We start from the raw sequence: 16892 nt of genomic DNA, 5'->3' as shown, positions 1-16892 counted from the left end.
CACCCACTCCCGTCGCTAAAATTCACAGAAGCCAATATTTACCTCAACTTGAAGGGCATATTTGGACGGTATTTCTTGCCTATTCCCACCCAGTTCTTTGCTGCCTGTTATCAGTAGGTATTACTTATGGTATCAGAGTATTTCGCAGTTGGCTACGCCCGACTGCAACGATCAGTCTTGTTAAAAAATAATATAGTGAACAACATGCTTTTAAAATTATACAGGAAAGAATCTTAGCCATAAGCTATAAATTCGATCTCAGCTACATTTTCTTCTATATAGGTATATAGAATACCTTTCCACATTGCCAATGCTAACAATTGGTTCGATATTTTGATTTTGGGCGCTTACCTGCGAAGTTTTACGTATATCGCGCCAAGTTTCCTCCACTGCAATCGAATGTCGCTTGCTCAAATGCTCCGTTTCATTGGGACTTGCCAATTGTGCAGGACGCTGTTGCTGCTGTAGTTGCTCCTTTTGGCGTCCAAAGTGTATAATTGTGGAATTGGGGCCATTTGCAGCTGCTGCTGAACGCTCTGTGGGCGACCAGTTGCCAAGCTGCTCACCGGATCGACCCAAGCCACTATCCGTAGAAGCATCGACGCGAAAGATGCTGCGATTCTCGGGCGGTGACATTTTCTCAAAGCCATACGATTTGCGACGCAAATGCCACTCACTGGAACTGGTGTCCTTGGGCCGCTGACGCGTCTCCAAGCTGTGCGTATTGTGCACAGGATGAAAGGCACTTCGTGCCACAGTCAAGGCTGTTGGCTCCGGACGTTGCAAGTCCTCAACAGCTGCTGGCTTCGTGACAGCCTGATGTGCCAGAAAGTCGTCCTTGTACAGGCTCTCGTCAGAGAGTTTCTTCAACTTGCCGCGTATCTCCTGCAGGGATTCGGCTGTGAGAAATGTGCAGCGCTTCATCAGTTGCGGCTTGTTGCTAGTCTGGTGTGGTGTTGTGTTCAGTAGGTTGTCTAATGCTGCCAGATCGGTGTGATTGTTGCGCATCACCGTATTGAGCTGACGTCCGTTCTCCAATTCTGCCCGGATGCGCGCCACACTAACCGTACTGCTGGGCAAGTCCAATGGACGGGGTCGCGGTCGCGGAACTGCAGCAGCAGCAGCAGCAGTCCTTGTGTGATAATCCTGCGATTGAAATGAGCGACGCAGTTTGCTAACCCGCCGCCAATCGCCGCACGGCTGATCCTCGTCGTCCTGCTCGCCAAGCTGCTGTTTATGCTGTTGCCAATCGTTGCTGAGATCATCCGTTGAAATGGAACGCGAACGCTGCAGCAAGCTGCTGCTGCTGACGGACAACGGTGGTGCATATACGGATTGGGACACCTGCTGGCGTCGCTGATGCCGTGCGCTGAGCCTGCAACATGTGAGTTCAATCAAATAATGCCACGAACATAAGACAAAATTTTAAAAATTTCAATTCACAGCACTTACCGCAAATCATCAGCGTCGTCGGCGGCGGCGATGGCATCGTCATCGTTATAATGCCGGAAACTTTCCAAATCACGACGCAGCGTTGGCGTGGCGACGACGTCAGCATCGCCAGCAGCAGCAACAGCTTGAGCTTCAGTTGAAACGCCCACGCGACTCTTGTTGTTGTTGTTGTTGTTGTTGTTGTTGCTGTTGGTGGCCGGGCCATATAAGTCAGCCTGCTTGGGCCACGTTGATGATGTTGTTGGTGTTGTTTTCTGGCCTACAATTGCATGTAGGCTTATTTTGCCAGCATTTCTGTGGGTGTTGCCAGTTGCCGCTGTTGCCGCTGTTGCAGTTGTTAAATTTGAGTTGTTGCTGCTTTGGCTGGAAATACTCGAACTGCTTTTCTGTAAATGGCAAACAAAAGCAGATTTGAACGCATAAGTGTTGTTGTTGTTGCTGTTCTGGTGTGGGTGCATTGCAGGAACTTCACAAGGAAGCTCCACACACTTTAACTCTATATGCTTGCACACATGTGCCTTGGATAATGGATTTCCGTATTTATAAGCGTATAAATTGAATGATGGGCGTTTAAGCTGTGATTGGCATGTGGCTGAGAGACTTAGCTGAGTGAATGGGAAGAACAAGTCTACAGTGGTCTAAAGCGACGGAATAAATTCCGAGAAACGCAAATAAGCATTTAAATCTTAATACTTAATATATTAAAGAAATAAATTGATCGACTAGCAGTTAGCCTGCAATAAGCAGTGACACTCTTAAGGGGTAACTAACTAAAAATCATTTATAACTTTTTTTTTTAAATCGGTAACAATTATAAAATATCATAAATGTATAAAATCTTGTATCTTGTATTGCAAATTATATTAATCTATTAATATGACAATACTGTTCGACTTGCAACAATCTATACAAACAATAAACTTTACAACTAAGTATACTGTGTGAGTCCCATCAAGGCCGAAAGTATAAGCAATGGGTGCCTTCAAAATTGTCTTAAGTATTCCTTTTATCTTTGATATCCTTTTAAAGTTATGCATCACTTAAATGACACATGAAATATTTTATTTTACTTTTTTTTTAATTTATGAAAATCAATCGTTTAATGTTTTTCATCTTATACTTCTATCTACATTCAATATTCTATCTCTACAGCTCTGACATCTGTGCTGCAACAAATAGATAGACCGACTGCTCATTCTGGAATACGGCATCACAATGCCCATTTGAAAGGGTACAAAACAAAGAAATTTTCGTGTCAAGATTGATGGGCCTGGCCATGTTAAGAGTGGGCGTTGTGCTTGGTTCGAACGTCGCGACTGCTTCGTCGTTTTCTGCGACTGGCTACCCACTAATTAAATACTTTTTGCTGTTCGCCTAATGACCATGGCGATATTCGCCATGCCATCGGTGGTGTGCTAGAATCTCCTTTGTAGTCATGACCCAAATGTCTGGTTGCCAAATTGGTTCGATTGCTGTTCATAAATTTCGCTTAAGTGTTAAGTGCTTAGCTAAGCTTCCCTATTAAAATCGATTGTTGCCAGGCGCTTCATTTGAACCGCACTTAAAGCGTGGTTGTCAAACTCTATCTACCAACTGATGATCTATCACGATTGGCCAATTGCCAATGGCTAACTAAATGTGTCTAGACTCTAGAGTTGACTTTTTCTTTATTTTTGTTCGCTTGCTGACATTGTGTGCCTTGATAAGCGTTATTAATATATGAAAGTTTACTACAAAAATGTATTTCGAAAAAATGTGTCAACAGTTACAATACAAATTTAACATAAAGAAATTAAAATTTTCCAGAATTTATACCGTTTCGTTCTCTTTCTATAAATTTTATTAATTTACAAATATTGTCATTTTATTGTTTTTTTTTTACATTTTCAAGTATGCAAATACTAGACTTTTAGATATAATGTGTTAGAGTTTTAAAAATTGATTTTTACGTTTATTTCTTAGCTTTTAGCAAAGTTATGCTTGAAATTAAATTAAACTAAGAAAGTTAAACATTTAATTGAAATAATTTAACTAATTTTAAATTTTATATAATAATTCATAAAAGATAAAAGTAATTAAATTCAATATAATCATGTATAATATTAATACAATATAATAAAAATATTGCTAAAATTGAGTTAGTTTTAAAATTGGAATTTTTAAATAAGGTTCTGAATTTTTTAAATGAAATATTTACACAGCCATACATATTTAATAGTTTAATTATACTTGTTAGTAAGCGTTAATCAATGACTTCATAATTATATCCTTTCTTTATTTATGTTTGTCATTTTACTTTACTTGTAATTTATATGAATATCATATATGGTTAAACGGCTCGCGTTTTCCGATTTACTCGAGTGAAGTTTTTGTTAAGCATGGACAGATCGTTAAGAGCCAGCAAGTTGAACATTTTCGGTCATTGCCATGGCCGAAAGAAGGAAACCAAAACAGAAGCAAGCGAAGAAAAACGAAAAGCAAACATCGCAGCATGCTAATGAACCGCATGAGTAATGACGGGCCGAGAGCTGTGACTACCGCATTTAGGAGCCTGGCCAAGCATAGGGTAACTGGCTGGGGGTTAGGGCTGGGAAGGTTGTAGTGTAGTGCGGGGGGAGGGAAGCGGGTGGGTACAACTTACCATTAGATTGCTCAATTTCAAGCTGGGCGCTGTATCGGGTAACAAATTGTGGCCGAGCTTGTGCAGACGGTAGACGTCGTCGTCATTATCATCATCGTCGCCATTAATCACAACAAAATCAACATGATCATCGACCAGCTCCTGGCCATTGCTAGCCATTGATGTAGTTGTGCATTCATGGACGACGCCAGCGTCGCCCTGTATGCTATCAAAATCATCATCATCTTGATCATCATCACTGCTTAGCTCGCAAATGTCAACGCTTTGAGCGGACGAAGGCGACCAAAGCGCTTTGGGCGCCGAACCTCTGCTGCGAGTGGTTCTTGTGGATGAGGAGCAGGTGGCAGTGGCAGTGGCAGTGGAGGCGGAGGTGGCCCAACGGGATGTGGACGATGTCTTTTGTACTGTCTGTGTGCGTATCACCTGCATGGCACCATTGGCGCTTCGTAGTACCTCCATTTGTTTGCGCTGTATGTGCTGTGTGCCATTCGGCTGTGAGATATTTTGTGAATCCGATATCTGCAATGTTGATCAGATGGGGAGAGGGGGAAAAATAGACAGAGTGTTGGATTTGAGTGAGAGCAGGATTATGTGTGTGTTTTTGTTTTGTTTTTTTTTTTTCCTGGATATCAAGGTCTTAATTAATTGTATTTTATTTTTCTTTTCCGAATTTTTAGTATGTCAGTAAGATTTTTGGATGGTTTAGTAGGTATGGCCAACGGGGCGTATGCAGGTTGACTCCATATATAACTGTCAAATTCATGGGATCGCCAGGGGTTTATTGTTAGCCTTATAATTTGGGTGTTCTAAACATATTTTCATTCCTAACAAGTGATTTAAGTGAGCTCGTTAGTTTTATGCTGACCAAAATTATGTTTCATCGCCGAGCAGACAATATGTATTGTAATGTATTGATTTCATTCAACCTCCTGCAGATAGCAACCAAATGAAATTGATAAAAACTATCAAAGTCATAAAAACATTAATTTTGTAAATACAGTATCGGAAAAGACGAGTTTTTGTGTGAAACACATTTTGTTTAAAAACATAGCCAAACGACTCACACGTAACAAGTAAAATACCGATGCTAAGATGTTCTCAAGAAATTATCAACATAGGAATACTACATACACTAGCTTTCCAAAGAATAATCGGTCGTCTCTTAAAGTGTATACTTGCTTAATATTGTTATTTCTCTAATTATTTGTTTAATTATTTTATTTACATAATGCAGATTTTACTCAGTCCACAAAGTTTAAAAAAGTACGAATTAAAAAATTCTCTCTTCATTTAATGTAATGCCTTAAAAGCTTCGAATGTGCTTAAAATTAATTTTTGTGAATTGTAAATCGTACAACAAAGTAAAAAAAAATGAACATGTCGAATTTGTTGTTTATTGGTATTAAACTTCTGAATATTATGCACTTTAATGATATTTTTAAGTGTGCACTTAAAAATTAAATACATACTGTGAGTGAGGTATATACTCCTAACAGGCAATGTGCAAATGAGTCTGACAAAATTGTATGCAAGTTTATTAGGTGTGTCGAAAGGGGCGTTTGAGTGTTTCTGCTGCATGTACATATGTATGTATAACTTGCAACAGAGTGTGGGCAGCAGTCGGTGGCGGAGGAGGTTTGTTAGTATATTGCTTGTTTGTTTGGTAATGCACTTGAATGTCCACTGTTTGCTGTACTCTTATCTCAACAGCTGGCCGCACACGTGACCAAATCAAGCAGCCGGCAGCAAGAGCATAGAAGCCACTGCACCCTTTTCATTGTGTGCAACCATTTACAAATGTGTTCGATCGTGCCATAAACACTCACACACACACACACACATCTTTCTATCGACGTGCGGCTGTGTGGCCCAAAAGATCGATTGTGGCAATCGATTATGCTGATGATTTATAGCGTTCGAATTTTTATTAGGGTTCACTTGGGCAAATTCGTGTCAATGACCAAATCAAATGCATTCTCAATGCTCTACTTCCATGCAAATGCACAACAACAACTACGTAATAGTAACAACTGGCTGAGTCAATGGAAAATATATAAAATTTGATTACAACAAAAAGTCGAGTGCAAATGTTCTTTGTTTCATGTAACCACAGAAATTCCACCGATACTGTCAGTGGTTATTGTGCATTGACTCATACGCTTTGTGCTCTGACTAAAACGAACTGTTGTTAATAATGCTATTGTAGCCACCAAGAATAGGTAGATAAGTGGATTGCATTTTTGAATTTTATTATCTTGTTATTAATTGTAAACCACAATAAGTATTCCAACTTAATTAAAATATTTTCATGTGTCTCTTTTGTAAGCAATAATAGTTCATATTTAGTTATGATATTTTATTGACTTTTAAAAGTTACTATATTTTGTAATCAACGTACGTCCACTTTTAGGTATGTTTCCAATATATTTATACAGTAATCTAAAAAGATGCCAAGATGAATTTTAATCTGTGCATTAGCGCACATAGAGAATATATCATAGAGAGGTATCATAGAGAAAGTAATACATTCTAAAATTAAATACATTCTAAAAGAAGGTTGATTCAATCACTTTTTATTCCAGACTTCAGAATCTTAAGTCACGAATTTAAGTCATAAAATAAGAACTCAAAGTTTAAAAATAAGACCGATGATTAGAATTAAAATCAGAAAACAAATTAATTCGAAATTCTTCTAGGCTAAACGGAAAAATATAAGAATATATATATCTTGATTTTAGGAGGCCTTATTTTGTGCTTGTTAGCACATAGCTCTGCTTACTAATCAAGAATATATATAAATTCTAATTTTTGACTCATACATAATTATCAGTTTATTCTCCATCCTGGCTATCACTTTCAGCACTGTCCTTGTAATATCGCATTCATTGCCAGATTTTTTTTATTGTTTTTTGACTCTGTTAACACATTTCTGAGTCACCGCATGATAACCGTATTATCCGATTGCAAATGTATAATAATTTGTGCGGGTTCCTAAAGTCACACTTATCCTTGAATGCATACCAAGTGTCCCAGTAACAGTTCCGACACACTAAAAACGATTGGTCTTATGTGTAATGCATTGGTATATTACATTTAACTAATCATGGAGCTGAGTCGAGAAAATGTGTTGGCGCTCATGGGAACGAGTTTATATGTCCTTGCGAAAGTGCGACTCAGTAAATTTGTCAACTGGGCTCAATAACAGTTAGATCGACATTTTTCAGGATTTGTTTTTAGTTATTGAAATAAAAAATGGAATTTTGTACTCAAATATTTACAATCCATTTAATGATTTCTTTATTACTCGTGTTGTAATACGAAAGATGTACTGTGCAAGTGCCCAAGTACTCCAAGTACTCCAAGTTACCAAGTACCAGTTACATGTACCCGCCACAATTGCTGTGCAGAGATAAATTATTAGCAAAGTTTCAAACCCTTGAGGCAATGCACGTTCGCTGTCGCTGAGTTTCTCACGCCACAGCGCAGAAGAAACATTGTCTAAAATCTCCTTTTGGCCATGTAGTACATTTTTTGTTCAGCAGTCTACAGTTCTATGTGTGTCTATCGATGACCTCTTTTTCCCAGCCTTCTGGCCAGCCAGCCAGTCAGCCATGCTGGAATATGTTAGTGTAGTCTATTGCTAAGACAGACCTGGTTTCGCTCTGGCTGCCAGGCTAATTAAGCTATGCCAATCTGCATGGCTATTGAAACTCACACACACAAACACACATACCCTAGGGGGGTTTGTTGCTCCAATCAAAGGAGCAAAAAATAGATATATAAAAATGTACATGTATATATAATTCGTTACGGCCAAACAATCAGTGAATCAGTGTCATGATCTCGAACTTGAGCCCCCATGCGGCTGGCTGCCCGACTGATAAAGCCAAAGAGATTCCGCGCGCTCCTCACCGCAGCCAAATTGAAAAATGTTCAATGGCTTTATGGCTGCTGCTGTTGCTGATTTTGTTGCTTTTGGGCTCAAAGTCAAGTTGAAGGTTCAATGAAATGCGGCAGCTGCAAAATGCAGGAGGGACGCGCATATATTACAAGTGCGCAAGAGCCCAAAGTCGTGATGATGTAGAGTCGGTATAGACGCTGTTGCCTGCCGTGTGGCAGCCTTTGTCTCTGCCCCTGCTCCGTACACTGGCTTTGGCTTTAGCTTTGGCCTAGGCCAAAATATTTTCGCCCGAGCCATGCTTTAAGCGAATTTAATGATGCTGCCCGCAACATCGTCGTCTTTGTGGCTGTCTCTCGCCATAAGATTGACTGTCTATCTCAGCTCTTGGCTTGCTCCGTCTTACTGTCTTGCTGTCTTTCTGTCTCTTCCTCTGTCTATCTCTCTGTCTTTGGTCTGCCATATGCTCCATGTCTGCGCATGCATGTCGCCTTTCATGGCGGCTGTTGCTTGTACAGATCTCTGCATAGACATGCCAAAGCGTTGACTCTTTTTATTTTTAGCTGACACTAACTTTGGCTGCACTGTGGTAACGAAGTGCTTACAAATTAATTGCACATTTTAAAATTTCACTAAATTTGGGAGTTATTGTACACTTCCTATTTTTTGTACCTCAGAGGATTTTGTAATGCAATTTGAATTTTTAATTCTTAAAAATATATTTATTTATTAATTTGCGTCATTTAATTTTTAATATTTATGCTCACCCCATTTTGACTATTAGAAACTGGTATTAAATAAATAAAACTTAACCTGTGGTTAATTTACTTTTATGTATATATATATAATTTTACCTAAAATAAAATGAGTGTTTTTTTAATTGTACAAATTATTATTATTTTTATTTTACTTTTATTATTTGTACTATTTAAATGTTGTAGGGGTTCTCTTCAAGTAGTGCCCACTGTGGTGCATTTTAAATTGCTTTTTACCTAACAATGGCCATTTTGTTGGCCATGCTGGAAAGACCAAGCTTTGCGTTAATAATACACATTTTTATATGCATTATTTCTGTCACGATCTCGTTGCCTTTATATCTCTATAGAGCACATCATATATGTATGTATGAGCTAGCATTAAGTGCAAGTATGAATTCGAGTATGAGTACTCGTATGACTAAATCGAATAAATCATTTGTGGGCCCTTCTGCTCATGACCGATTCATGGCCAAGTTGTGGGTTGTCCAGACGCATTGTATTACAACTATACGTGTGGATCTGATCTGATTGTGTTGTGTTCAGGAAATTATAAACCGGTGATGCTTAATTGTAGCGAGACACGTTGATTAACATCCTGAATTAGTTGCATACCATTCAAGTAGTAGTAGTAGTTAATGCTCAAACGACTGCTAGTAGAGCTGGCCACGCTGCAAGATTCGATGACACATCTTAGACGAGGCTGTTGGCAACCTAGTGACCCACAAAAGTCGTCTCTTGCTCGCGGCTGTTTTTTTTTGTTGTACCGTTAGACTGCACTCTTGTCTTCCTTCAACTCCAACTCCAAGTTCAACTTAAACACCACATCCAGCTTTGGTAAAAATAATTCAAATTGAAATGCTGCATGTCGCTCCGGTAAAATGTAAATTTGTTTTTCCAACCATCCATAATATTAATGAAGCAATCGTAGTTCTTTAACGGTGCTTGGAGCTTGAGTTTTGCTCTAAGGTGGGTATGCGTCTGGATGCTCCGTGCCACAAATCAAAACTTGCTCAATTGAATTCTGTCGGCAAGTTTGCCTTTGACTTTGTCGGTAGAAACAGAAACAGACACAGCGGGATAACCAGTCAATAGACTCTCTCTCTCTCTCTCTCTCTCTCTTTCCCTCTCTCCATCATGATATAAATCCGCACTATCAAATGAACTGCGCGACTATTTAAACTGAAATTGACCACTGAAATAGCTCGAACCTCTCGTCGTTCCTTAACTTCAGCTTTATCTTCTTTCATTTTCAAGGGGTTTCTTTGATTGTTCTCGATTCTATTGATCGCTTCGAGCAGCGGCAGCAGCAGCAGTGGCTGCAAAGTTCAATCGCGATAAGTTAGGCATAAAAACAAACAAAAAAAGACACAAATTTCAGCAAGTTTCTATATAAACATACCCTGCAGCTGTCATGTAAATGCAGAGGGCATATGAACTCAGAGTGAGTGTATGTAACAATCGTCAGCTAAAGGTCTTTGTAATTTTGCCAATTAAGCAAAATATTTTTAAACGCTTTTAGAAAATGAAGATCAATTATTCAACACAAGCCAAAAAGGAATCGAATAACATCTACAATTACATTTTATTCATTCCGATTTGTATTGTAGGTATTGCAAGTGTATCTTATTGTTATATATATGTATTTATTTATATTTATTTATTTTTTTTATTTTTATAAATTACAACAAAGCAACCGCTAATGTTATAAATAATTTTTACATTTTATTTTCTAATTTGCTAAATACATATGAGTATGCAGCAAATGTATATTTAAGAAATAAAATCTTTTAATGCATAGTTGAGTAATGCGATAAAGGTTTCATGCAAATCAATTAGATCAAGTCTTTTAAATAATATGCATTATTTTACTATGTACAATAGAAAGTCTCCAATAATTTATACAAAGCTCAATAGCTGAAGGTCGAAACTGTTTTGAACCCGAATTCACTTATGAAAGCTTTTATAAAGTCAAATGAAAAGCATTTAACGCTTAGTCTGTTCTAAGAATTAGTTTCGATTTGTTTTGATTACGAGACGGTACAATCTTCCTGAATTCGTTTTCGAAAATGTCGAAATATTTAATTTCACTAACATTTTTTCTGCTAACTTTCTTATGTGTAGTTAGTGCTGAAAATGGAAGAGTTGTAAGTTTTACTGACATTTTTTTCTACAGTTGTAAGCTAATCTGTTTATTTCAGAAAACTATATTGGGTCTTGAGCGTCAAATATCTGCACTGGAAACACAACTCGAAAATAAGGATGAATTAATTTCCATGCTTAGAATACAAACAATCAGCGAACAAGAAAAAATCGATCAGCTGGAGAAGAAGTTATCCGAATTGATGTTGCAGAACAATAAATGCCAATTCTCCAGTTGTCTATGCAAATCGACTGATGTGCAAGATTTAAAAGTTCCTGGCTCGGAATCCTTTCAAGTGGCATGTGACTCAACGTTAGCTGGTCCAGGTTGGTCCGTTATCCTGCGTCGTATCGATGGCAGTGTTAACTTTAATCGAAACTGGCGCGATTATCAACAGGGTTTCGGTGATTTGCGAGGAGAGTTCTTTATGGGGCTCGATAAACTACATTTGATAACCAAGTCTCAGCCCCACGAATTGTATATATATCTGCAGAATTATGATAACGAAACCCGATTTGCACGATACGATAATTTTGCAATTGCGAATGACGACGCCTCATTTGAGATCACGACTCTTGGTGCTTATTCGGGCAACGCTGGAGATGCAATGGTTCATCATAAGAACATGAAGTTCTCCACATATGAAAATGATAATGATAATAGCAATAGAAATTGTGCAGATGAAAATAGTTCCGGCTGGTGGTTCAATAACTGTTATCAATGGTAAATACTTGAATGTTTTTTACTTTTCAATACTATTTATTTTTATCTTTCTGTTATTCATTGTAGCAATCTCAATGGACCTTACAAAGGCGGACTTTATTGGTACCCCTGGCAGAGAAATGTTTTGAAATTTGCCCAAGTGATGATACGGCCAAAAGCTCAATAAAATACTTATATTTTCATATATATATATTGGGATAATAACATAGTGAATTGGTGAAAATGGTTAATAAATTTAAAATTGAGTTTTGTCGTTTTTTCTGCAAAATATCTACATGTAATTGGGTAGCTTTTAAAGCTCTGTTTTCTAAGCTAAATTTAGTTTATAAAGCTAATTTATTATTTATTTAAAATCAATAATAAAATATTCATGAACATAATTTTACTTGGAATTTTAAATAATTTTTTATTCAGGTTATTTAATTTGCACTAAGCAATGTTAAATCTCTGTCTCTCTCAATTTTATTAAACAATAAAATTCAGCCAATCATAAAAATGTACGGGTCAACAAAAGAATACCCAACTTCCTTTAATTTATTCCAATTTGATTTAATCTAAATTAAATTTTTGGTATTGTCATTTACAAATACTAAGAACAATTAAATTAGAGGAACGAAACAACCTAGTTTCAATTCAAATTATATTGTGCTAAATATATAATTAATTTTTTTTCAGTTTGATTTTATCCAAATTAAGCTTTTAGTATTTGCCAAGAACTATTAAATTGATTCAGTCTTCAGTATATGTAGTTTTGTAGCCCCAAATGATGTCACTTTATTTCTCGGAGTAACTCTGTTCTAGCAGTCTCCAGTGTAATACGCTCGAATTGCTGAACCTTTTGCCGCTGTTTGACACTTGAGGCGTGAACTTAAGTTGGCCGCAAGCACGACTCATGAGATGAGATGGCTCCGGTGGTCGGCACTTAGTATTCGTCATTGGAGGTACTCGATACTCTCAATGAGCAAGCATAAAATTGTGGCCCGTCTGCCATTATAATTAACCGACAAATTCTAGAGCAATCAATGGCAAGACAAAGCTAAAAGAGCATAGCCCAAAGACAAGTGAAGTCTGAAGAGGGCGCATTAATTACTAACTGCGAGTTGGTTGTATAAATATACATGTATGTGTGTGTATGAGAGAGTGTTCGGAAAGGCAAAGGTTCAAAAGCGAATCAAAACAAAAGCAAAATAAACACTTGCTCAAATTTATTCAAGTGTCTTGGCCATCTGTTTTGCTATTTCTTGGCGTTTATAAATGCGAAAGATTCATTCGCTTATAACTTGTGGCTGGCAAATCGATTAATAAGTGGCACAGTCGTGTATATCTTGTATCTCTGAGCAGTTCGTGCGTGCGATCTGTTAATTATGCCCCGGTGGAGCTGGTCAAAGTCGATGCAGTTACTTGCCGGCGTAGATAAGTTAACTGACACAAAAACGCAAAGCGTCAGAATAAAAAATATCTCTCAAAGTTTTCGCTATGCGTAGCTTAACGGTTTGAGCGGCATGCCCAGTGGCATCAATGGATATTTTCTGGTACAACTTAAAACAGTAAAATCTTAATTGCAATCAACTAACGACAGGGAGAGAGGTAACCAAGCCATTTAGATACTTTCTATGAAATTATTATAAAAAGATGGATTTCAACTCTAAATTAATATTTAATATCCTCTAAAATAATTAATGTTATCATTATTTGATATTTTTGAAGCATTAATAATTTTCAAATATTATTATTATCAGTATTATTAATTGAAAATCATAACTTATAGTCTGTTATTATTTGAATATTCCACCGTTTAATTAAAACACACACATTAATTATATATAAGTGATTATTGTATATTATAAGCACACTTTCATAACAACTCATGATAAAGTTATGCAATTTAATTTAGCTAAAGAATAAAAATTAAATTCTTGGACTTTAATCATTTTAAGACACAATAGTTCACTTTAAGTGTAAGTGGGAATACTTGTTGTTCACTTAATCCTCTTATTGTTATATGCCTTTGCGGCCGTCAATCGACTGCTTGATAGCTAAATGAACTATTAACAGATTAAAATCGAAAGGCAGCTAACCAAACTGGCATTTAGGCTCAATCAGTCGATAGCCCAGTTCGTTGCGGAGTGCACTAAGTTAGTAGACGCCTCTACAATTCGAGTGATGCACTTTGAAGCGTGCCTTTCAATTTCATTTTGATGTGCATGCCCAGTTCTACCTATAGACTGTATGGACTGCAAGCAATAGCCACAACAATTAGGCCTCCACCTAGGCAGCAATCAGAACTCTATCAACGCACTTAACACAGTGGGACGTTTATTATGTAAGCTTGAGATAATCAGGCTAACTTACTTTTGCTTTTCTTACTTGTAATTGTTTTATTTTCAGCTGTATCGATACTGTAAGTTATAGCTGTTGCTGACTTGAATTTAAAAATGTATTTATTCACACAAATCAATAATAAACCAAACAATAATTCAATTTAAGAAATATTATTTCTTCTTAAATCTATTACTTTAACTTTATTTTCAAACCTAAATATTCCAATATATTTAGAAAGATACTTAGTTTTATACATTTTGGCCTCAGCTTTTATTCTGTTGTGATATTGTTAAATCTATCGATTGTATGGGCTTCTTACCTTGCCATAACTGTTCAGTGGTCCATTTATCCAGCGATCTGCCTCCAAGCGGCCGCTGAACAGCGCTCCAGTGTCCGGATCGATGCGCTGCCATTCACGCACCTCACGCTGAAATGGGGAACGGGAACCGGCGCTGACGCCGACAGCTGCGCTGCCATTGCCAAGATGATGATGATGATGATGATGGCTCTGACTGTGATTGTTTGTTGTTGCCACTTCCATGTTGCTGTTTTATAGTTTCTTCTTTTAGCGGCTCCTTCGAGCTACTGTGCGCTTTTAATTTGCACGCTCGACGCGCTCGAGCTGCTCTTTCTTGGATCTGTATATATATGTATGTGGTTGGAGGGCCGATGCACTGGCTTCAGTTCTCCAGTTGAGGCCGAAGTTGCTCTCTGTGTGTGTCTATTTCGCTCGCCTATTTCAAATTATTATTTATTGTTATTATGCTACCGTCTGGCTACCTTCCACAGCCGTTTGCGTTACTAAATTAATGGCAACTTTAATTTATTAACATCATAATCATAATTTTCTCGACCGTTTTAGCCAAGCTACTGTCTACCCCCTGCCTACTCTTTGCCCCTCTTCCTTCTCCTATGCTAACTATGATAATTTTCGTTGCTTTTCCCTTTGCACGCTTTGCTGGCGTTTTCCTTTTATTTATGTTTATATTTTTATTATTACGAATATTTCTTGTTGTTGCTGCTTTCACGGTCTAATTTGAGCAATGTGAGTGGCTTTCTGTGTGTGTACTGAAATGACAAGAGCAGAATAGAAAGAAATTTCGTTAGTTCCATTTATTATAATTGTATTGCAAGGTGTGAAAATGTTTATTATTTTTAGCGGAAACTAGGTGCCTTGAACTGGTAGCTCGCTAGCAGGCAAACCCGTGCAGATTTCTAATTAAATTTGCGGTCGACGTCCAGCGGATATGTTAGATCCAGAGGCGACTCATGCTGATTTCAACCATGACTGCCTCTTGGTGCTGTCAGCACTCAGCACTCAGCACTCGGCGGATGTCACAGTCTATTTCCGCCTGGCCTACCATCAATTCTGTTTCTATGTGTATGTGTGTTTATTAAGGTACTTAATTTAATTTACTTTTGATGGCACACAGTCGTAGAAACGGCTGGCCACCAGTACTTGTCGCAATAACAACATACATCCATTTATTATTGTCAAACTTGCGCAAGAACATCATTTTTCTCTTTTTCTTCGCGCACCGCATCGTGGTGAACGACATTTGTCTGGCGCAAAGGTGACCAACCAAACAATGACAGTGGCTTAAACATTATCTTTAGTTATTTTTGGCGATTTTATGAGAAAAGTTTATAAATATATCCTACATAATACAATTTAGTGAATGTTTGGAACTACCTTTTAGAATCTACTAATCCATTTCAAATTATGTGTACATTTATATATTTTTCTACAGAGATTTGACTCTTTTATGTATATGATATAGAAGTTTTTTTTTTATTTACAAAAACAAACATATATATATAATAGTATATATATAATAGTAATAATAACACTAAATTTAAACACATCAATTTTTTTTGTAAGTCAAGTGGAACAAGTGGCTTTTTAGTATACTTCTACTTGTTCCACTTGTACATTTTTTGCGTTAAACAGAGCTAACTTTCTCAGCATAGCTTCGAAGCTAAGAAATAAATAACTAACTGATGCTTACAAACCACAAATAATTCTTACATCGGCATTCACTTTTGCAAGTATTAATTTTCACTGTTTGTATAAAACCTGTTCTCATTTTATATTACTTTAAGAGTACTTAAATTACATTTCCAGAAAGCACAAACTTGTATGTGTAGTCATCCTACAGACACAAATAAAAGTTTAACAAAAATGCTCGACGAACGATTTAATACTTAAAATAAAAATACAAAGAATAGCTTTTCAAATAGTTATGCAAATAACTTAGGACAATTTTGTACTATGACTTTTTAATGACAAGAAACTTGTGTCACTTTGGCTTACTATGTGTTGTAACAGTTATGTTTTTCATTGCCAGCAACTAAACATTACCACACTGTGCTGTCCGTAGCACCGTCAAAACAAGTGTTGGAGCTGCATTAACATTGAAACAACCGTTTGGTAAAAAAAATCAACCGAATTTAGCACACAGCCAAGCAGTCCCAGACCCACTTTGTGCACTAGTTCGATGCAGACCCCCTCCTTCCGCTCCATTCTTGAAAGAAAAGCAATTTTACTGCATATTTTATGCAAGGCAAGGCGGCAAACAAATGCCGGTCCGCTAAATAGTAACTGTTACTTAGTTTTCTTTGGTTTTTTTTTTCGCTGATCTTTGCGTGTGGAGCGCAAAGTTGCCCGCTGCTCAGGCATTAGCTTCCTCATATGCGGACCGGCTCTCTGTCCGCAGCGTTGGCGATAGCGATGACGATGACGATGACGATGACGATGCCGCGACTTGGCCAACAGAGCACAAAAGTATAATCAAATAAAATAATAAAAATGTGAAACTCGTTTTTGCCGTTGAACTTGCACTCGTTTCGGCTTTGGCCATATGCGTTGTGCTAGTCTCCTTAGCACTTGGCTAGAAATTAAAGTTGTTATTATTACTTGCTAAGAAAATGCTTGAAATTTGTTGCAATATTTCTCTC

The 16892-nt window shown here is 37.4% G+C and overlaps 2 protein-coding genes across 9 annotated transcripts in view; one reads left to right on the top strand and one right to left on the bottom strand.

Moving 5' to 3' along the window:
* LOC6566775 (platelet binding protein GspB) overlaps positions 1-16892 on the bottom strand; it is a 47438-nt gene that overhangs the window by 9275 nt on the left and 21271 nt on the right. For 4 of the 8 annotated variants that reach the window (XM_032739085.2, XM_032739091.2, XM_032739090.2 and 1 more), the window contains exons 2-5: positions 14254-15002; positions 4094-4612; positions 1453-1838; positions 352-1375 (exon numbers count right to left, since the gene is read on the bottom strand). In XM_032739085.2, the coding sequence (XP_032594976.1) occupies positions 352-1375; positions 1453-1838; positions 4094-4612; positions 14254-14475 (2151 nt within the window). In that variant the 5' untranslated portion in view covers positions 14476-15002. The remainder of the gene's footprint in view (positions 1-351; positions 1376-1452; positions 1839-4093; positions 4613-14253; positions 15003-16892) is intronic. The other 4 variants (XM_032739087.2, XM_032739086.2, XM_032739089.2 and 1 more) reach the window with 2 other exon arrangements.
* Positions 10742-11857, top strand: LOC6566774 (fibrinogen-like protein 1). The gene is made up of 3 exons (XM_032739093.1): positions 10742-10893; positions 10948-11612; positions 11679-11857. The coding sequence occupies exons 1-3, from the start codon at positions 10816-10818 to the stop codon at positions 11776-11778; spliced, it is 843 nt and encodes a 280-aa protein (XP_032594984.1). The 5' UTR covers positions 10742-10815; the 3' UTR covers positions 11779-11857.

This window comes from Drosophila grimshawi, unplaced genomic scaffold, assembly GCF_018153295.1.
Source record: "Drosophila grimshawi isolate 15287-2541.00 unplaced genomic scaffold, ASM1815329v1 contig_1377, whole genome shotgun sequence".
Taxonomy (NCBI): Eukaryota; Metazoa; Arthropoda; class Insecta; order Diptera; family Drosophilidae; genus Drosophila; species Drosophila grimshawi.
Note: the sequence above shows the minus strand (reverse complement) of the source record. Positions and strands in the feature narration are given on the sequence as shown.

What these genes read in the sequence shown, in the direction of transcription:
- LOC6566774 (XM_032739093.1), top strand. Translation starts at nt 10,816, where the DNA reads ATGTCGAAATATTTAATTTCACTAACATTTTTTCTGCTAACTTTCTTA. An exon ending in GTGCTGAAAATGGAAGAGTT is followed by an intron (nt 10,894 to 10,947) that starts GTAAGTTTTACT and finishes TGTTTATTTCAG; the next exon opens with AAAACTATATTGGGTCTTGA. An exon ending in TTCAATAACTGTTATCAATG is followed by an intron (nt 11,613 to 11,678) that starts GTAAATACTTGA and finishes TATTCATTGTAG; the next exon opens with CAATCTCAATGGACCTTACA.